This window comes from Episyrphus balteatus, chromosome 4, assembly GCF_945859705.1.
Source record: "Episyrphus balteatus chromosome 4, idEpiBalt1.1, whole genome shotgun sequence".
Taxonomy (NCBI): Eukaryota; Metazoa; Arthropoda; class Insecta; order Diptera; family Syrphidae; genus Episyrphus; species Episyrphus balteatus.
In genome coordinates this window covers 46158876-46181355 of record NC_079137.1, presented here as the reverse complement: position 1 = coordinate 46181355, position 22480 = coordinate 46158876, and the positions used below count along the sequence as shown (strand labels likewise).

The following is a 22480-nucleotide window of genomic DNA, read 5'->3' as shown; positions in this document are numbered from 1 at the left end:
ACACAGCTAAACATTCAAAAGTAGGCATACAATCTTTATCACCTTAATGTCGTTTTCCATTTGCATTCAAGATTTTTCTATGAAATTCCCAGATTTTTCATGGCATATGAATTCTGCATCTTTGATTGCAAGAAATATGTAAAAAAAAACTCCTGACGAAACGGTATTAGTTGTCTTATGCCAGGACAAATCTGCGGAAAAATCGGGGTCTTGCAAGTCCGTCTGTTTTTTTGTCTTAATATTGATTAATAAAACTGGTCGGCAAAAAACAAACAAAAGTCGGGAGCAAGAACTTTGTTAGGTGATTTTAATTGACTTTAGTGTGCTGAATTCAAAACTAACAGATTTATTCTACCACGTCTACTTTTTGAGCTACAGTCATTATTATTTTCGCTATAAATCTCCCAAAAACTAATTTTAAATTAAGTTTTTTATGTTAAGTCAAAAATATATATTTTTCCCTAGGATATTGCTTTTTTTAAGTTCAAATCAGAAGATGCAAACTGGAATTTGGTTCAAAAAAACATTCTAAATTTCATTTAAGATGTTCTTTGAAAAATGAATTTTATGTTACCAAATTTGTGAATTTTTTACAATTTATTTTTGTTTTAAAAAATTTAATAAATTGGGCTTTACAGCAAGCATGTGTGACGCAGGAGTGCATTTTATTTCTCTTTAATTTTGGAGGCGAACCAGAACAATAACAGCAACCACTACGGAAATGTGAGATCGGTTGCGGATCACGCTACGTTCGCGGATTCTAAAATTATTTCTCGAATTTTGTTCAGCCTAAGGAGACATATGGATGCTTAAGATGAAAAATCAACAAAACACAGCCAGCATAAAATAAAAAGACAGTTTATATTTGTTTGAGTATTTCAATCATCAGTTGGTAGTTGTTTTTTTAATGTTTTTTTTTTTTGTTTGCTTAGTTTGCGAATCTTTTACATGTTTTGTGTTTTTTGTTTGTTTGTTAATTAATTTTCATTTTTATTTCATTAAATTAATTTATAGTAATTAATTAATAATTAATTAAAATGGGAGGATGTGTGAATCGCAGTAGTTGTTACACTTTTATTTTTCAAGTGAACACAAATATTTCAAAGAATTTTTTTATTTGATTTGTGTTCTTATCTTTTTCGTTCTTGTTTTTTAAATATAATAATTTAATTTGTTTGTTTTTTTTTTATGTTTTCATTTTTAATAAATCTTTTGCTTTTCAAAGACAAAAAAATAAGACTCATTTATGTTTTCATTTTGTTTGTAAGTCTTTTTATGTTCAATTATTCGATATTTTAAATTAATAATAAGCTTATTCTTTTTTTGTTTTTTTTTTTTTTTTTGTTTTTAATAAATATAAATTGTATGCTCTCGTATTGGCTGAATATTATTATTGAAAAAAAAAAGTTGTTAAAAAAACACAAAAAATAAGCATTAAAATAAAAACTAAATTCAAATAAGGAATTAGAACAAAACCTAATTGTTAATTGGGATTTTAAATGTTCTTTCAAGAGAGATGGCCTTTCTTTTCCTATTTTTTATTTTGTTACATACTTTCATTTGTAATTATTTTAACTTAAATTAAAAATAATTCTTGAAAAAAAATAATAATAATAAAAACAATATAAAGAACTTAAGATTTTTTGTTTGTTTGTTTTTTTTTGTTTCTTTTTTAAATATAAATTCGTAAAAAAAGGAAATTAATGTGCAAAAATTAAATTACAAAATCAGTCGTTTTCTTCATATCGTTTAATAATAATTATAATAATAATAATAAAAAAAAATTAAATTAGAAAATTGAAAATAAAAAAAAAACTTAAATAATCACAACAAAAATTATTATTTTAGGAAATGAGTAAGGAGATTATTTTTTGTTTCTTCATTTAATTTTTATATTAGAGAGAGAGACAGAGAAAGAGAGAGAGAGAGAGGGAGGGACATTAAAAAAAGAGATAAATAGAGAGTGTTTGTAAACAAATTCGTAGACCAACGAATTGTTTTCTTTTTTTTCTGTTACACCTTTTTCTTTAAAGGATGTCAAGATTTGTATTTTCAAATGAAACTTTGCCTAAAAAATAGAATAAATGGGCAAAAATTAAGTACAAATATTGGAAAAATGTTTTCATTTAATAAATGAAAACCATATTATTAATAAATTCATAGTTATTTTATTCTAACAAAACCAATACTGAATTATCATTTTAATTAAACTTAAATAACTTTCTTGTTTATTTCATAAAATAAATTATTCAGTTTAAAGAACCATTTGACGGGTAGCGAGAAGAGATTTAAATACATTGAAAAAGAACTGTTTATGATAACATAGGTTTTATATAGATTTCGAAGAAATTAAAATCCACTCAAGAACTTTTGGCCAACAAATAAATTATAGATCAAGCATAATGCTGTAAGGACCCCATAACAAATTTTGGGTGTGGTCCTTTTGGAAATTTCCTTAAATTGTAGACATGAAATTTATAAATCTAGTTTTAAGCGGTGTCACTAAAAAGTTACTTAGTAACACGGTTATAAGTAGTGTTTTTTCTACAACTCAGTAGTTTATTATTTTTCATTTTAAACGCAAAACAAAAACAGATTACACATGTCAGTCTAGGAATCCCTAAATAATAACGCTAATAAATCTGTGAAAAAGTTTCGCTCCCAACTTGTTCTAAATCGTTTCGAGGGATTTTGTTTGGGTATTTCGTTGAGCTTTCAGGACTAATTAAATCAAATCAAAATATTTTTTCAAACTATGAACATCTGATTTCCGTTCCTACTGTTGGATTAGATTAGAAAGCGCAATATTACTTTTCCGTTTCGCAGATCTAGAATCGACAATAATGTTAATTCTAGTCCTACATAATGAAATTTTATGAGTTTTTGTGAACTAGCGAACTCAGTCTAAAAAGTTGAGGATTTGACTCCGTTCATACCAAAAATTCCTCAAAAAAATGTTGTTAGTTAATCGATCAAACTTAGAATTTGGTGAAAACGAACAATTTGTTCAATTTGAGTAAATTGTTTTCAAATGCAAAATAACCTTTCATGAAACTCATTCCTCAAGCTACGATTAGAATGTCAATGTGAAGGTCAACGTAAAACAGATGTCGAAATTTTTCTTAGTTGTCATGGCGTGTGATTGTCAACGAAAAATGCTATCAATGAGTTAACACATTTATGGGTATTGACGTAATTGCCGATTTTTTCAAAACAATTTTCGCACAAGAGCAACATGTGTACTTTTTTCTGGTAATGTCATCAAATAAACCTTTTTTGTTGCAAACTCTTTAGTATTCGAAAAAGAACAAACATTATAGTGCCAGAATTCATTATTCCAACGCAAGAAAAGATTTTAAACTAATTTGAGACTTCTGTTCGAATTCATATTAATTGGTGGTCACTATAGATTTTTATCGGTTGATAGTTGATAGGTTTCTAGTGTACGCATATGGTAAAAAGTCTGTCTGGTAGTTAAAAATTTTGTTTTAGACAATCGTCTAGCACTGATTTTAGAAGCCGATTAATGTATTGGTCGACAGAATACTAATTGAATACTACTTTGTTTGACCTTAACCCAAAACCTGTTAAATATAAAAACCCCAAAATACTCTATAAAAATTAAATATTAATTTCGAAAAAGTAATTTTACATAAAATATAAAAAAAAAATTAAACATATTAATAATTTAATTAAAATAAAAGAAAAAACTAAAATAAATTCAGATTCATTGTTACTGTTTCACTTGTAATTTTTTTTTTAAAGGAAGCCATCATCAGAATTAATAAAATAGGTTTGGTTTTTTTTTCTTCTTCTTGGAAGTTAAATAACAAAAGAGCGAGGCGCTACTCTACAAGTTACATTGAGTAAATATTAGTTCATGTTTTTTTTTTTTTTGTTTCAATTAAATTCGAAATAAGAAAAATAAATTAAAAATGTTCGCTCACTTTCTCCATTCGGTTATTGATTCCCCACTCTCTCATTTTGCTCTAATTTGTTATTTATTTTGTTTAAAAAAAAAAATCCTTTAGTACTTTTGTATTATTATTTCCTGTCCCTGTGGCGCATTTAGATTCTACGATGGAAATGATAACCTCAAACTTGACGACGTTTATGTCAGGCATCGTTGTTCTGATTGCCATTGCCACCGACCATGGAATTCGGATTCTTGGGGGTATAAACGCTGGCGTTGGGGTCTAAATTGGAAGTACCTGATTGTGAGACAGGCACACCAACTACGCCAACAACTGATGATTGTGACACTACAACATTTTGTTGCTGCTGTTGTTGTTGTTGTTGCTGTTGTTGTTGCTGCTGTTGTTGTTGCTGCTGTTGTTGTTGTTGTTGCTGCTGTTGTTGTTGTTGTTGCTGTTGTTGTTGTTGCTGCTGTTGTTGCTGTTGTTGTTGCTGCTGTTGTTGTTGTTGCTGCTGTTGCATTTGCTGTTGTTGTAACTGTTGCTGCTGCATTTGTTGTTGCTGATTACTGTTAACACCTGCATTTGAGACCCTCTGATTAAGTTGATGGCTACTTAAGATTTGCTGATGTTGTGCTTGTGGCCCCAAACCCATCATCGGACTTGAAGGACCTTGCAGCGGCGGAGTATCGTTCATGCGAAGCATTGAACTTCCCGTATTGCTGCATGTTGGCAAACATAAACTGTCTGTTGGCATTACAGCAAGAAGTTGAGCAATTTTTGCTTTCAAATCATGAACCTCGTCCTTTTTGGAACGATAAAGACCTAAAATTAACAAAATTAGTATTATTTTATTAAATTATTTTATTAAATGAGTACGAATATGGTAAGTAATTGATACTGGGATTTTAATGTTTAAAGCCCTTGAACATGTAATATTTCATTGCAAAAAACCATACTCACTCTCTTTTATTTCAAGCTGTCGCTTAGCCTCGCCTAAGGCCGAGAATAAGTCCAGCTTAACTCTCGTTTCGGCTGATAGATTCTTCTCGAGTGTACAATTCTTATCTTGCATTGCTGCCAAAGCCGACATTAACATTTCAGTGCCCGGCTGAGAATCACGGCTTCGTATTTCAGCTTCAAACATTCGTAGCTGCAGAAAGAAACAAAGAATGAATACAAAAAATATTAATTTAATTAAAATATTAATTCTATTATTATACATAAGTAATAAAGCTGTGGTATCTAGAACTTTGTATGTTCACGGAAAGGAATAGGGCCAGTACCTCAAAGAGACTACGTACAGCGAACAATTAGTTACAAAATGAGCAGCTGAATTTAAACATGGTCGCACGTCTATGGAGGATAACGCCCGTCAAAGAAGGCTGAAAGTAGCAGCCACACCGAAAAAAAAAGTTCAAAGATCGTATTGAAAGATAGGTTTGTGGAATAGCTGAAGCTGTAAGCACCCGAAGAAAGGGTTTGAAACATCTTGCACAATTAATTAGCCATCGAAAAGCTTAGCATTTCCTTAATGCTGATCAAAAACAAGCTCGAAAATAATTAAAGAGAAATGTTTGGACCGTTTAAAGAAGGATCCGAATAATTTTGTGCGGCAATTTGTTACCATGGACGAAACTTGGGTGCACAACTACTATACGCCTAAACAAAACAAAAGTCATAAGCCTTTGGTTCCGAGAGCAAAGGCGATCGTCTCTGCCGGAAGGTTATGACCAGAGGTTTTTGGGATGCGAAAGCTGTTCTGCTGCTCGATTAACTTGAAAAGAGTAGAAAGAACAATTACAGGATTGCATTTTAACCTTTTTAAAAAGCTGGACGCCAAAATTCATCATGAGGAGAGGAGAAAATAAAACCACTTTGCAGTTGTTCACAAAAGATCTTTGGCTATGGGAAACTTAGGGATTCGGGGTATGAAGTACTCGCCCATTCCCAAATTGTTCAAGCATCATCACTTTCATTTTCGTTCCCGAACGTAAAAAATTGTTTTTTTTTCGGAAGCGATTGGGTTCCAATAAAGACGTAGAAAGGGCCATAAATTAATATTTTAAGGCTTTCAGACCCTCACTTACGGGAATAAATTCTAAAGTTGGATAAACGCTGGACCAAGTGTGTGTCTAAGAAGATTATGTAGAAAAATGAAACATTCTTTAAACTAAAAATCACTTTCGATCATTGTCGGGCAAAGAACTTTTCACCTTGCTCTCGTGAATTAGGAGCTGCTACGTCTGAACATCTGCTGAAAGTGGCGGAAGGAACGGAAACAGCGGCCCTTTGGATGCATACTTATGACTTACGCACGAAATCATGAGCTTTATATACATAAGCGAGTACTTTGTCACAATCCATTTCAGAACAAAATTCAAAAACATCACAACAAACACATCCACGCCCCAACAGAGTAGAAAGATTAACAAACCAAAGAAGCATTCTACGACCTTCTTGAGAAGACGTATAATTATTGCCCGAAAACGACAAGTTTTTTTCTGAAAAATTTGAAAAATACGTTAGTTGAGTTTTGCAAAAACGCTCTATACTTTGGTTCAATGACATATTTTTAAAGACGAACGGTCGATTGAACCAAATCAGGTATTTCCAGTGCTTGGGTTTAATTGAACCTCACGCTGACCTGCTTTGCAGCGAGCCAAAATTTTGTTTATGGATACTTCTCGTGATTGATGGCAAGCATTCTTCCAATATCCTTCATGTCTGAAAGCTAGGAGCACTAGACAAAACGTCACTGTTGAAAACAGCTATTTCGAGGAAGTAAAGGAATTCACCTATCACGGAGTAAATATCAATTGTACGAATGACACATTAATGACAAACCACTGCTGCTTCGGTTTGGCAAAACAAATTAATTCAAAACTTCTTTCTCGAAAGAGATTCTTCATGCATCGGGAGCTTAATTTTCACTAAAACTTCATAACTTAAAAATCGAAAAAAAAAATTTATCCTCACCTCTTGTTCGAACTTCCTTCCCTGCTGTTGAGCCATTTCTTTTGATTCCTCAGCCGATTTCAAATCACGTCGCAACTGTTTCAATTCACTATCAATCTGTTGTTTCCGCTGCTTACACGAATCACTACATTCCGGTCGACTGGCCTTATCCTCTGCAATTTTACGTGCCTTCTTTTCATTATTCAATTGTGCTTCAATTGATTGTTTTTGCCGGCGCTCCTCCGTCAAACGCCTTTCGGTATTTTGTAGTGTTATCATATCATGTTGTCGCAAACTAGTTAACTCTTGAATTCTCTTCTCTAAATCATCACATTCCTTCTGTTTGGCCTGCAAACAGCTTTTTGTGGTAAGATTTGCCTCCAATTTCTGACGCAATTCATTCTCGATCTGTTTCATATGGCTAATTTCGGAGCGATATTTTTTAACATCGGCCTCTAGTTTAAGGCAACTTTCGCATATTTTCGCAACAACTTGCGATGCTAAATTGGCAATTGTGGATGTTGATGAGGCCACTGAAGCCGATGACGATATACTTGATGTATCGGAATTGGAGTCTTTAGCATTGTGGCCATGATTTGAATTGTTGTTATTATTGTTGTTGTTGTTATGATTATGATGATGGTGATGATGATTATTATTATTGTGATGAGTATGATTTGAGTTTGAGTGACTGGATGCATTGCTGTTGTTGTTATTTGAGCTGTTTGAATGGTGGTTTTGATGATTGTCCTTGGAAGATGTGTCCTTTTTAGATCGATTTCGACGTCCTGTAAATAGAGAAAAGGGATGATGAAAAATCTTCAAAAAAATAAATAGAACTAACCTTTGACTTTCTCAACTGGTTCAACCACTTCCTCCACCTCGTACTGTATTATATTTCCATTGCTATGATTTCCGCCGCCACCACCTCCACCAGCAGAAGATGCTGCAGACTTTTTCGCTGATCCAAAACCTCCATAGCCAGAGTCAGCAGCAGCTGTGCTATTATGATGTTGCTGCTGCTGGCAATTGGTAGCATTCGAACTATCATAGTTATTGCTATTTTTTTCTTTTTGAGATGATGATGTAGCAGTTGTATAATTTCCACTGCCACCACCAGCTCCAGCACTATCCCAATCTTTGCTATTGCAATTAAGCTCACTTAAATGGTAGCTATTATTGCTATTGTTCATTTTGCCTGATATAGTAAAATGATCTTTCTGATTGCCAGATGAACTGGCATTGCTGCGACTGCTGGATGTCGCACTATTGTTATCTTTATCCACACTTCGGCGGTTATTTTTGTTATTATTACCGCCACCGCCACCACTATTACCACTTCCACTATTAGCGCCTCCACCCACATGTCCATTTGATGTGGAAGACGTGGAAGTATTACTGTTATTTGTTGTGGGAGTGTTTGTGGAGGAGGATGAGGAAGAAGAACCGGCACCGTTGCCGGTGGAACTCCCACTACTATTCGTGGAGGATCCCCCCATTAAACAAATTGAAGATAGTAGTTTAAAAGGTCTCTTGAAAAATTCAGAGCGATTACTTGTTTGAGCGTTTTTATTTGAATTAGAACTAGAGTTACTATTATTTAGATTATTATGTTGCTGATGATGAACACTACTATTATTATTACTGCTGCTAGTGTTGCCACTTTGCTGTTGTTGAAACTGGCCTGCTATTTGAACATAGCTCTTGTCATCGTTGCTCGTCGCTGTCGCTGACGACGCCGATGATGATGAAGCGGCGGACGTAGATGAGGATGTTGACGCCGTCAGAGACGTTGACGCCGCCAACTGATTGTTGTGGTGACTGTGATTATGTTGCTGTGGATGGTGGTCAGTATTATTGTGTGATATTGACGCCACTGCACCATTATGTGTGGATGTGTTATTTTGGGCATTTGTTAGAGCCGCTGTTGTCGATGAAGGCATGGATAGCGATGCCGTCGCCGAGGTGGAGCCACCACTAGCAGCAGTGTTTATCACTGCTGAGTCATCTTGATTTTCTTCTTGTGGGAGGGCTTGTTGCAGCAGCTGCATGTAAAATTCATTTTCTTTAGATACTTCGCGTTGCTTACGCTGGCGCATTCTATAGCCAACGTAGCTTTTGAAGCCAAAGCCCAATGTGACAACAGGATAACCAATACTGTTTATAAGAATTTAAGTTAAAATATTAAATTCGAAATTAAATTGGTCAGAGATAGAGCTGTGTCAATCGCGATTAATTCGTTCTTTTTGAATAGTTAACTAAAAAAGTTTTAGATTACGTAGAAGACTATAATTATTTGGGCCAAATAATATCATTCACCGAAAAAGATAGAAACAATTTAAACCAAAGAATAACAAACGCTTGGAAATAATTTTGGAACGTGAAGAATCTGCTGGATCTAAACATCTCTATAAAAACAAGAAAATGTCTTTTTGACTCAACAGTTCTTTCGGTCTTAACATATGGCTGTCAAACATGGCAATCTACAAGAACCCTCGATGGAGGGATGCTTTAGACCGAAAAATGTGGAAGATGAAGGGGTGGCTTATACTCATCAAAATTAATAATTTATATTTCGTCGGTTCAAAGGAAAAACTCACTAACTGCTTTTGAAATCCTATATAGTCAGTGAGTTTATCCTTTGGACTGACGATTTATACATATTTTCAAAAAAAAAAAATAATAATAATAACTAAAAAGATTGACTGATTGCAATTATCAGATTACGGCCATTCCAAAGTAACGGAGAAGACATATTGACCTTGTTTCCAGTTTATCTCGTTGAAGAAGCAATCATTTTTCTTGAAACTTGGTAGGACTTAAGGGCTCATGATAAAGTTGATATTCAAGAAGTTTCACGAAAAACTAGTTAAACGTTATTCACAGATAAAGCGGTAATGGAGAAGATGCGTACAAGTCTTCTCCGTTACCGTCTTTGTCAGTTAATAATTTAGCTATTTTACATTAGTTTTTCTTGAAACTTGTAGAACTTCAACTTCATGAACCCTTAAGACCCACCAAGTTTCAAACAAAAAATATTGCTTCTTCAACGAGATAAACTGGATAATAAGCGTGAAAATGTCCTAAAAATGCAAATGGAATGGCCGATTACTAAAGATACAATCATTTTTGAATCTCGTTCAAAGGCAAGAAAAATATCAGAGTGAACGAAATCCAAATCTCTAAATCAATTTAAAACCATGTAAAACTTAATAAGACTCATGTCCTACTTTAAAATAAATAAATAAAACTAAAAAAAAATGGATTTACATATTTGAAACCAAAAAGAAAAATGATTGAAAAAATGAACGGTTGAAAAGAACGAATCATTGAACTGAGTTTTTAGGTACTTTAAATTCAAACCTCTAAATTGATTTAAAGGCTTTAAAGTCATGAGACTCATGTCCTACTTTGGATCCAAAATGATTGAAAAAATGAACGATTGAAAAGAAGGAATCATTTAATTGAAGGATTGAATCTTTTAAAATGAACGATTGACACAGCTCTACTCAGAGAGAAGAGAGGACATACCAATGTGCAGCAAAAGGTCGACACAAATCTAAGTGTGGCATATGTCTGCTGTCCTTCCATCGTATTCCTGCTTCCAGGTAAACAAATAACATCCAAAGTATAATTGTCGGCAGACATATTCCTTTATCTATTTTATGAAATAAAAATAAATAGTTATTAATTAAATATTCTAAATTGAATTATGGAAATAAGGAAAACCAACTCACCCGTGTGCCACACATATTGCACCCAGACATATGTGCTTGCTGCAAATAGAAGCCAATGCACTGGGATGAAAAATAAACACACCAAATCGGATGTGATTGCTATGCATACAAACAACACTGAAAAGGCCTAAATTAAAAATAAAGGTCAAATATTAGTTAAAAGGAACTAATTGAAAAATATAACAAAAAAAAAAAAAAATTTGGCTGTGTTGATTTTATTTGTTTTATTTATTTTTTTATATGCATACCAATCCTTTGTATTTGAAAGAGTCATGGACTGATCGCAGAAGTAGCCAAAAAGGCCATAAAAATTCAAATCGAAACATAAACATAAAGTCGGCTGTTATCACAATGGCCCAGAGTACCAGGAATTTCATGTACAGAACTGTAGTGCTGTAAAGAAAATTAAAAATAAAAACAAATTTAAATAATGTTTTATGATAATTTTTTTGTCGGTTAATTAAAAATTGAAAGTTTAAACCACAAAATTGTATACTGATGAGTCGAAATTAACTTTTGGGAATAAAGGCAAACTCCCACTATGGAAATTTCGATAGAAAAAAAAACTACCAAAACCTAAACATGAATTTACTGAACATACTGTTTGAATGTTATGAAATTTAATTCTAGAATAAGTGATGAAATCTTAAAAACGCAGACTATCCCACTTACCAACCCGCCTCAACTTTTTTTTAAATACTATCTTTTTAAATATCATTCAATTCCTAATGATTGAATAGAAAAATTGTTTGTGTACAAAAGATTCAGCCATTGTCCACAATTATCTAAAAGTTTGGTCACTTGAAATCTAGTCTTTCATTTAAACATTAGTTTCGACATTTCCCAAATTAATACTTAAAAAAATTTGTCTCGTAATCAAAAGAACCGCAAACCCTGAAGAACGCAGAAAGAGTTTCAGTCAGATTTTTTTTTTAATTTAATAATTTGCAGGAAGTTGTTCAATTGAGGGTACAAACAGAAATAGCAAAACAATTTATGGGATTAGAAGTAGCTCCGTGAAGCCAGAACTGCGACTTCAAAATGTTTGAACCAAACTAGTCTTATTCGTTTATCAAGAACTCGAGGTGGACATATGCATTCAATTTAAATTTTTGAAAAAAAAAAAAAATTTGTTTGGGATTTTGAACTAAAGAACTCGAAGCAGACAAACGATAGCAATTGGTTTTATACGTCTATCCATCTATACGTTTATGTTTGTTTTTTTTTTTCATTTTAAGACATCCTATAATAAAGCTCTAATTTTTTTTTAATGTTGAGTTCGCAGTTTTGGCTTCGCGGAGCTATAAGGAGATCATAAATAAATCTGAGAAGGAATTGGTACCAAAATATAACAATATAAGTGCATCATTACCTCAAAGTCGACTTTTTCTGGGTTACGAGGTATTGGATCTACTACTACCATTTGACCTATGACACTATACATATTACAAGTTCTTAAAAAGTTTTCGTTCTCCGAGATACTTTGTAGTTGAAACTTTATCAGCCTTTCTATGATCTTGAAAAAAGAGACGTTTGTGGATGGTTGAAGAGTGAAGTTTGCCATTTTTAGGTGTTAAAGATCTTCAATCATAAACCCAGCCAAGTCTTTTCATTCACTATAACTTTATTGTCTACTCCTGTTGTAAAATTGGGATGCAGTTACCATTCATAAAACGGATACTATCAAGGAATTCATGTTTATGGTAAAATTCAGTCTGTGTTTTGAGGACATGAGCATTGTAATGGAGGTTCAAGGAAAACTACCGTCGAAATTTATAAACTCTTATCTCTTAGCCGTATTTTGGTTTCTTAAAATGTTGCTTATTAGCACTCCTTCATAATCTTGACTCGAATAAGGGCTATGATTTCCGCCCTTAGGGGTCAGTAACTGAAGAAAAATAAAATGCACGACTGGGTCGCACGTACTTGCTCTTGTAGTTCAAAGCATCTTTATCTTAAATATTTATTGGAAATTTAAGATTTTGTGAAAAAAAAAAAATAAAAACAAAAAAAAATCGAAAGTTAAAAAAATTCAATTTTTTAAAAATTTTTTGAAAAACTTTTTTTTTAAATTTTTTTTTACATTTTACACTTCAATACCTATGATGTCTGTAAATTTTGAAAAAATTGACTTATGCTTTGATGAAATATATGAACTTAAAAAACATGTCAATTTTTGAAAAACGGCAACGCCATATTTCCGCTCTTGGCATTTTTTGAGAAAAACTAAAAACGCAGTTTTGTTGGAATCAATAAGAGTACTGCGCACACCAAATTTAAATGAAATCGTTAGAGCCGTTTTCGAGAAATTTGAAATACCTCGAAAACGTTATATGGGAGATATGCGTTAAATTGGAGATATTAAAAAAATAAAAAAAAACGGACCTAGGGAATTACGTAAAAATCATCTGTACCAAGTTTAAAGCAAATCCATCCACCCGTTTAGGCCCTAGCTCGATGTACAGATGGACGCACAGACGCACAGACGCACAGACGCACAGACGCACACACGCACAGACCGACGGACGGCATGACGAAAACCACTTTTTTGATCTTCTCCATCATCGTAATGTTGGTTTTGATTAAAACCTCGATTTTTTTTTTCTACACGAAACCAATACTTGCCCTATAGAGCAAGTAAAAATATTGTTATGACAGTCAAGGGAAGTCAGGATCACACAGGTGATTGTAACATCACCTGTGCTCTTTTTTAAAGATATTTTTGAAGCTGATATCACATTTCTCATCTATAACGCCACTCAACATGTGCTATGAACATCACTCGCTCCACATCCTGCACTATGAGATACTTATGAGCTTTGATTTCGGCGCCAAAGTTTACCTTGTTCGCCAAACGCCAAACCGAATGGCTGATGCAAAGCATTCATACAGAACCCCTCTTCGTATGGAGAATTGCTTTAGGGTTGAGAAAAAGTTCACCAATTGGGGATGGACAAAGAGTCAACTTAACTCGTGAAATTCTCATTACGCAAGTACCAGGCCTAGAGCCGATAGAACTTTGGTGTATTTAGCAATTTCAGATTTGAAATAATTGTATAAGAGAGTATATTTACTTACAGATTAATACGAGACGGACACCGTAACAACAAATGCGTTAAAAGTTCAATTTTATGTTTAAGATTCTTGTTCCAATGAATACAAAAGTGAAGAAAATTTGAGAGACTATGAAGGGAGTAGCTTATTGTCATCTTGAAAACTAGCTTTGGCGATGACATAAGTATAAGTAAGTTGATCATTAATTATTCGAAGTTGTTTAGAAATTTGTTACAAACCCAAACAAAACTAAATAAACTAAATTCAAATTAAATTTCCAAGTACACATCTTATTAAATCCTTTTTTTAATCCTTCTTGTTTTGTTGATTAAACACCCAACAAACACGAAACATACAGTAATTCAAAAACTTTTCCTTTTCTTACGAAAAACATTTTATTTTTTTGTTCATTAGCTGTAATTAATGTTTTTTTTTTTCTTATTGATTCTCGCTCTTATTTACTTCCCTTGCAATCTAAAAATAGATAAAAGTTAGAAAAAAAAAGAACCTAATTAAAGCAAACACGTGCGTGTTATTGTTCAACACGTTTTTCATATTACTATAAAACAAAATCATTCTCTTGCTAACAAATGTATTTCTTCATTTCAAAATACCAGAATACAATACCAAAAGTATTCAGTTACCTATATTTGTATAGTTCCAATTGCAATTGGAAAGAAAGACCATCTTCGTTTCAAGGTTTCATCCAGAAATACCAAACAATACAAAACTACAACAGCTTTTAGGAGGAAAAAAAAAACCAAGGCAATTTTAAAGAAGTCTAACAATTTTTGTGAATAACATTTCTGAAATTGTTGTGGAAAATTTCCAAGTATTTTCTTTTTTTTTTTTGTTAGATGATGGATTCACACGCACTCAATGAGCATTGTTACACAACAACATAAATAAAAATATCCTTCTTTTCTATGCTTTCACTGTGTTGTACGGTACAATGATACAGTTCTCCAATCTTATGGTTGGGATATACATTCCAGACAAAACCTCATCAATCCATTTACATCCCATCCCTCAGACATGGAGTTTCAATTTCCTTCATCTTCTTCGTCTCTCCCATATCCCCCATTCACCCTATACATCATCTTCCATCAGTTGTTTCGTCGCTTTTGCTCTCATTCAATGGTTAGCGATTAAATTCCATGCCAATGGCAACGTATCCCGGAAATTCAACAGTGGTGATGTCGAGTTGGTGAAGGAGACGTGGTTGGTAGGTAGTTTGATGACGAGTTTGTGTGGGAGGTCAACATCAGAATTATCCCCCAATGTGACTATGGCAGTGGCGGGCGCGCAACCATGGACAACCTCTATACTCAGTGTACACACAAAATTGTGTAAAATCTTATTTGAAAAGAAACAACAACAAAGCGAGACGACCGGAACCAGTAGCGGATCCAGGGTTGCTGGCGCCCGGGATAAAGCGAACATTTCAGTTTTCATATGAAAAAAATTTGAAGTTTTTAAATTTGTTTAATCGAATTTATTATAAAGACGTGATAAAACTTATCACTTTACAGTTTCACAGATGGGGATTGACCCCAGTTCTCCTTTTTGAGATACATGCCGACTTTTTACGAGTCGACTTTTGTCTTGCGGCGAAGCTTTACAAAGACGGTAACGGAGAATAATACGTTTAATAACTGGATATTGAGATAAACTTTAAACAAAAGTAAGATCATGAGTTTATCTCTATTTTATTGGCTTTAAGGAATAAAAAGTAAGTCATGTTCCGTGTCTCTGATTGGTTAGCTGTCAAAAAATATATTTCAAATTTATGCAATTTTATTGGACATTTTACTGGAAAGTTAATGAAGAAAAATTTCCTTTCCTGTCTTTCTAAAATTCCGTTCATAAAATGAGTCTGACTAAGTATCTAGCCCCCTAATATTTCCAGGAACGTGTCCAGTTCATTCCCACTTAAATCACTATAATAAATTTCGACTTATGATTCGCATTTATTTTTAGTTTCTAATAGTTGTGCATTCAATGTTTTTCGAAGCGCTCATTCAGCACTCATAAACTAACAATTCAAGTAGAAACTTCGATCAAAAGGCTGTACAGAATTTCAAGTAAAAAGCGTCTTATTTTTTTTAGTTATCGTGAGCAGCATCATCGTTAATCCTATTTCTTCACATAGTGATTTAGCTTTGAATATGACTGCGTCGCAAAGGCTCCACTCTTTTATGTGGTCTGACAATGTATCAAGTAATCGCTTCTTAAATGTTATCATTTTTCTTGAAATTATTTTGAACAGTACATGTTAGAATGTATTTCGTCAAACAATTGATCAAATTCATTTTAAGAACATCACGCCAAAAAGGTAAAATGAGGTATATTTGATAAATAACATAAAAAGCATATGTACCCTGATAAAATACTTCAAAATAAAAACTTTACCATGATTGAAATGGATTTTAAATGTAAACAAACGCGGTCATAACTTTACACGAATACAACTCGAAATCTCTGCTAGAAATAACGTTTATTATGACGTTTCGAGCGCCCATCAATATTCTTCAGATGTTAGGCAATTGAATATAGGTAGTATTAAATAGATTGCACGGTTTGATTCCATGAAGCAAAGAATTTCGAAAAGATAATTTGGTACGCGTGATTGAATTACATGTATTGAAAAGCATTTTAAGGGTTTGAAATCGAAGGAAATTTTCATATCAAGAAGGCGAAACATGAACATATTATCTAAGCCCGTAGATATGTACCATTCGGTGCTATTGAAAGCGGCTAGAATAAATATGATTGTTCCAGGTTAATGTTCGGTTAAAGTTCATTCATAAATTCTGATAGACCGGGCGGCCACTGCAAAAACGCTCAACTAATCGAGCTAAAGAAAATTTCAAATTAGTAGTTAAGAAAACCACAGGTCTTCCTGTCCGCATCCTGGCACGATTGGCGTGGCAGAGTGCATTGTGCATTTCATAGAGCTAAAAGACTATATTGGTGTCAAATTAAAGGAGATATAGGCAGCTATCAAAATTCAGACGTCTTCCTTGTGAAAGCCTGGCAGTTTTCCCATGCAGCTTGTTTTAAGGGGTAATAACACCTTGTAAACCATGAAATCGAGCGTCATATTCATCAGCGTATAAAACAAAGAAGAAATATTATTTTCTTTTGGCGTTTGTTTAGTTTAATTAAGTATATCAATAGGTAACAGAATAGGCTAATGTTAAATTTTTTAATGATGTGAAATTTTTAAATGGCGGTGTAGTTCAGGATGATAGTAAAATTCTGTGCTCCCATCGGGCGACCAACTAACTCCTACAGTTTTTAACCGATTGGGCTGAAATTTTGTGCGGAGCTTAAAAATACTATTCTCTAGTGAAGTACGTAGGATTTATTGAAATTTAACGATTTCATGGTCTTTTTTTTAACGAATTTTGTTTTTGGAATGAAATAATTTTTTCAAACTAATGCCATTTCTTTAAAAATTAATATTTCAAAAAAATCCTACGTACTTCACTAGAGAATAGAATTTTTAAGCTCCGCACAAAATTTCAGCCCAATCGGTTAAAAACTGTAGGAGTTAGTTGGTCGCCCGATGGGAGCACAGAATTTAACTATCATCCTGAACTACACCGCCATTTAAAAAATTTCACATCATTAAAAAATTTAACATTAGCCTATTCTGTTACCTATTAATATACTGAATTAAACAAAACCAACAGCAAAAGAAAATAATATTTCTTCTTTGTTTTATATGGTGATGAAAATGACGCTCGATTTCGTGGTTTACAAGGTGTTATTACCCCTTAAGGTATGAAGCGCTAAACATGAATTATTTTTGGCTAAATTCCTGTTTTCGTGGTTTTCGTGGACGAGTTAAGGAGTTTTGTTAGTATTAAATCAAAGGCAAAACTTAGCACCTTCCTGGCAAAGAAGTTTTTTTAATTATTAGCTGTGCTTACGAATTTTAGTGAAAAAATTATTTAAAAAACTACGTATGCTTTTTTGTAATTTGTACGTAAAAATCTCATGTTAGTCTCAGCAATCTTAGACTAGGAAAACAATTTATGACACAAACGTTGTTTGCTGTCGACTGCACTGAAACTTGGCTTTTGCAAATATCATTCGAATCACAAGCCCAAAATGCATACCAAATCGAATTTCGTCGTGAATTGATCACGAGTCATAATATGAAGCTAGTACTCCAAATGTCATACCACGATCCTCTCTAACTACGTTGGTAACAACGTAAGAACAGACTATATGACCCCTTACTTAGACTTCAACAAATCTTTTAATGTCAGTTTGCCCAACAGACAAGATTGGGAAAACAGTGTACCTTTCTCAAATGAGTCGACTATCACCATCTTCACTGATGGCTCGAAAATGAACACGGGGGTTGGTACAGGTTTCTACTCAGAAAACCTCAACCTTGCCAGTTCCTTCAGACTTCCCGATTACAGCAGCGTCTTCCAAGCCAAGATACTTGTAGTGAAAAATGCTGCTACACAAATATCCATGATGGCGATATCACCTGCTGACATCACCTTTTTCATTGATAGCCAAGCGGCAATAAAAGCGATTTCTGCCACCTTAATCAAGTCAAAGCTTGTTTCTTGCTGTCGCGAAGAGCTTAGGGTTCTTGGTATGCAGCATAATGTAAGACTCTGCTGGGTTCCCGGCCACAGTGATGTATTCGGCAACGAACAAGCGGACGAGCTTGCAAGGGAAGGCTCTGTACTTGATCCTTCTCTCATAGACCATGACATCAGAATCCCACAATGTGAAATGAAACGAAATATCGTCAAACATGTTTCTCAAAAAACCAATGAAAGATGGAACCTCCTAGATACCTGAGGTCACACCAGGAAACTTTGGCCGAATTACGACGAGAAAAAATCTAATTATATCTTACTACTCAGTAAACCTTCCTTAAGATCCCTTATAGGCATCTTAACGGGACATAACCTACTGGGCTACCATAAAAAGAAAATAGGGCTTAGCACAGATGACCTATGTAGAGGCTGCGGCAATGAGGACGAACAGGAAGACACCACTCACTTCCTCTGTCACTGTCCAGCTCTCTGCCGCACTAGAAAAACATTTTTAGGGAACTACTTCTTTAATGAATTAGAAGAACTATCATAACTGTCAGGCAACAGCCTACTGAACTTTGTCAAGTCTACCAAATGGATCGACAAACCATAGGATTCATAGGTTTACACTTTCTTAATGAGGTTTTAACACTTCAGGGTATCACAAGGGATCTACATTGATCTAAGTGTGACGGTAACAACATCAACTGTCAGCCCATTTTACCTAACCTAACCTAACCTATAATATGAAGCTGGAAATGAGTTATGTTTATTATTTGATAAAAGCCAGTAAGGGTTCGAACCTCGGTCATGAAATTTTGGAGCAAATTTGAAAAAAAAAAGTAGAGCAAATGCAAAATGTTCGGAGTAGATTTGAAACAAAACAAAATTTTTTTTTAATAAAAACTAATAAAGTCTTAAAAATTAATTTGCCTTAAAAGTGGAGCAAATTTGCTCTAATCGGAGCAGGGTTTGAACCCTGGCCCCAATTTTTAATTCGGTGATGTTTACCAGCATAGCGCCACGGGAGAATTAAATCCTCAAGACATACAGCGTGCTCGATTTATCGCCCCCTAAATTTTAACGCCCATGGCGCTTGCCCACTTCACCTACCCCCAGATCCACCACTGCCCGGGACGACAATAGAGACGAGGAAGAGGAAAAGGAAACTGAAGTGGACTTGGGGGGTATGCTGTCATCCTAGCAACAATCGTCGTCATCCCTACATGACTTCGGCAACAGCACCGACAACAAAAAAAAAGGGAAAAATATTCTTTCCCTGTTACACAGTTAATAGTTTCCACAACAACAAAAGCAAAACAAGGAAGAGAAAGGAACTCCAGAACCATAAACTAAAAACCCAAAGGAAATCAACAACAACAACAAAAACAACAAAACAACTCACCTGCCATACATTCCTTCCGTAATTTTATTGCGCTTTATCGGTCGCCGTATTTTGCCACAATCGGCATTTCGTCTCTTCATATTTTTGTGTATTTTGATGGATTTATTATTTCTCCAAATTTCTCAAAAAAAAAAATCAAAATCGAATTTTTTTTTTTTTAATTGTTTTTATATAAATTTTGTTTTTGTCGATTTTTTTTATTTAATTTTGCTCTTTTTTCAAAAACACGCACAAAACTTGGGAAGATTTTTTTTTTCCTGAAACGAGATCAAGAAAAATGGGAAGTTGGTTAATATTCTTTTTTTTGCCTATTTTTTTTTACTGTGTAACATTACAACCGGTTAAAGCTAGGAAGAAACAAGAGGGCAGAAGGGAAATCAAAATGAGGAATATAAAAAGCAAAAAAATAGGAAAAAATCCTTTTCGAAAAAAAGAGTTTGCTTGCAGAATGGGCCCCCCGGGGAGATGATGAGAATGTTTGCACCATCGTCACCAGTTTCATCTTTTTTTTTTCTTTTTTCCTTTTCTTTCATTCGATCACAAATTGCACAGTTATTTCATCATTTCATTTTTATTTTTTATTTTTTAAATAACAAATTTTCATTTGATTGAATCTTTTTCATCAAAATATTTAAGAAAAAACTATAAAATAAAATATTTTCGAAAGAAAAATATCGAAAATATCACTTTTTCGTATTTTCATTTGGACATGTCGTAGCTCGTCGTCGTTTGTCGCGAGAGACGTTTACGACGACGACGTCTATTTTTGTTTTTCTTTTATTTTTATTTTTTGCACTTAAAATAGCATTATGAAGACAAGGTAAATAATGAAAATAAGATTTATATATTTAAAGAATAAAATACAATAAGAATTTATAGTAAATTTACAATTTTTATAAAGGAAAATTGGAATTTTTTCACAGGATTGAAAACACTTTCGGATCCTTCTTCAAGCTAGCGCAAAACTTCTTTTTTATGTATATATAACATTTTCCGAAATAAATAGGGATCAAATGTGGGTGAGGGAGATGAATCTATAGTTGGTAGATTTGGATGGTTTTTTTTTTTGGTATCTGTCATTTGTTTTTGAAGGTTGGTAATAGTGATGTGTCATTTTTAAGTAAGAAGTGATGCCAGAAAAATCATTTCAATTCAATTTTAAGTTTATTGAGACTTTCTTTTTTTTAACATTTGATTTATAAAAGTAGTAAAACTTATACTAGGTTTTGTTGCTGACTTGGAATTGGTCTAGCTCATACATACAAATTTTTATAAAAAGATTTACATTATCTTTTGAAAAAGTAATAAATAACTTGACTAGTTACATATGTGTTTAAGTGTTGCTCAGGGCACTTTTCAGAATGTACATTATTAGGTGTGTTTTTTATTACAACCGGTCTTAACTGGACAAAAAAAACGCAGTCTGGGCTAAGCAATTTACATGTTAAATACAACAACACCTTAGCCTTAACTAGGGCTTAACTTTTTGAAGAGTTTTAAATCTGTGCTACCAAACTAATTCTTTCATAAATTATTTAGAATTTGCTTAAAAACGTGAAAACTCACGTTTGGAAGGACAAAATGTATTAAAATAGTTTTGCTAGCATACATTTTTGTATCTCTTTGTAAAACATACATGAAAAATACAAGAAAATGAGGAAAGTGAAAAATATGACAATTCTAAATTTTTGTTGTGTTTGCTGTTTTCGGAACATTCAATACACAGTGCTGCCAAGATTTCAGGTTAAGCTCCGAGGCGTTTTTTTTGTCCAGTTAAGACCGGTGGTAATAAAAAAACACACCTACTGTGGCAACTTATATCTTCTGAAATCAGTGGTAGAGCTTAGGTTTCGCACTGGTTCAAAGACCATACAGCCAAATCGATTCTTAAATTAAAATTATAAAATTAAAATAACTACAGAGCTTATCCGCCAAAATCAGTAAGGGTCAGTTGTACAAATATTTAATACCTTGAATTGTATAGTCTACTTGAATCGTTTATTTCAGAAACAGCATAAGTCCATGAGCACTAACTTTTCAGGAGCAACAAAAAACTGTTTTTTATGTTAAAACTCCACAACACTTCAAATTTAGAGCATGCCGAGTTATAATCTAGCTAAAGACGCATTTAAAAACCTTAAAACTATAAACCTTTTTTTCAAGTCTTAGCGGGTTTTTAAGCCTTTAAAGTCGCTGGACTTATGTCGTTTCTGCTCAAAACGAATTTTTGTTGGTAAGACTTTTTTTTTCATCTAGCTATAGCTTTTGAACCCTGCTTCTGATTTTAATGAATAAAACAGCAGTAAATAGATTAAATCTTTACCTCTTCATTGATGTATAATTTTAAAACTCGCGTGTCATGATGGCTGTCAAAATAATTAAAAACTGGTAAAATGTCATATATTCAAGAGTTAAACAGGCTGCCAGCGCGAGGAAATCTGGCTATAACTTTTGAACCCTGAGTTCAATTTTAATAAATTAAATAGATATAGATAGAGTAATTCCTTACCTTTTTAAAGATGTATAACAAAAGTGTCAAGATTGCTGCCAAAATAACTTTAAACTGGTAAAAAGTCATGTATTTAGCAGTCAAAAATGTTGTCACCAGGTGAAATATTTCCATATATTTTGAACCCTTTTCTTTCAGTTTTTGTATTTGGGGGGGGGTCTGACATACTTAATTTTTTTCCAGAAGATGTATAACTATACATAAATGAGAAATCTCCAAAAAAAAAATTGGGAAAAATGGACTTATGCTGTTTCTGAAATAAACGATTCACTTCCCGTCGATAAAAATCTGGGAAGAGGACATCATAAATAGTGGAGTGTGGGTTGAATCGG

General features: G+C 33.4%; 1 protein-coding gene across 3 annotated transcripts; it reads right to left on the bottom strand.

Annotated features, from left to right (window-relative positions):
* Positions 1-4014: 4014 nt before the first annotated feature.
* LOC129918184 (macoilin-2) lies at positions 4015-20653 on the bottom strand. Of its 3 annotated transcripts, none has more exons than XM_055998570.1 (9): positions 20528-20653; positions 19640-19896; positions 10858-11002; positions 10610-10736; positions 10404-10530; positions 7717-9029; positions 6894-7660; positions 4878-5067; positions 4015-4739 (listed from the first exon to the last, which is right to left on the bottom strand). In XM_055998570.1, the coding sequence occupies exons 2-9, from the start codon at positions 19717-19719 to the stop codon at positions 4117-4119; spliced, it is 3372 nt and encodes a 1123-aa protein (XP_055854545.1). In that variant the 5' UTR covers positions 19720-19896; positions 20528-20653; the 3' UTR covers positions 4015-4116. The 3 variants fall into 3 exon arrangements, with proteins under 3 accessions (XP_055854545.1, XP_055854546.1, XP_055854547.1); XM_055998571.1 differs by lacking the exon at positions 20528-20653 and adding an exon at positions 19962-20282; XM_055998572.1 differs by lacking the exon at positions 20528-20653 and adding an exon at positions 20133-20282.
* Positions 20654-22480: the final 1827 nt, after the last annotated feature.

Coding starts and splice junctions, on each gene's coding strand:
- LOC129918184 (XM_055998570.1), bottom strand. CDS start 19,719: ATGAAGAGACGAAATGCCGATTGTGGCAAAATACGGCGACCGATAAAG. Junction 10,531..10,609: donor GCAATATGTGTGGCACACGG/GTGAGTTGGTTT, acceptor TTCATAAAATAG/ATAAAGGAATATGTCTGCCG. Junction 4,740..4,877: donor ACAGCTTGAAATAAAAGAGA/GTGAGTATGGTT, acceptor TGTTAATTTTAG/GTCTTTATCGTTCCAAAAAG.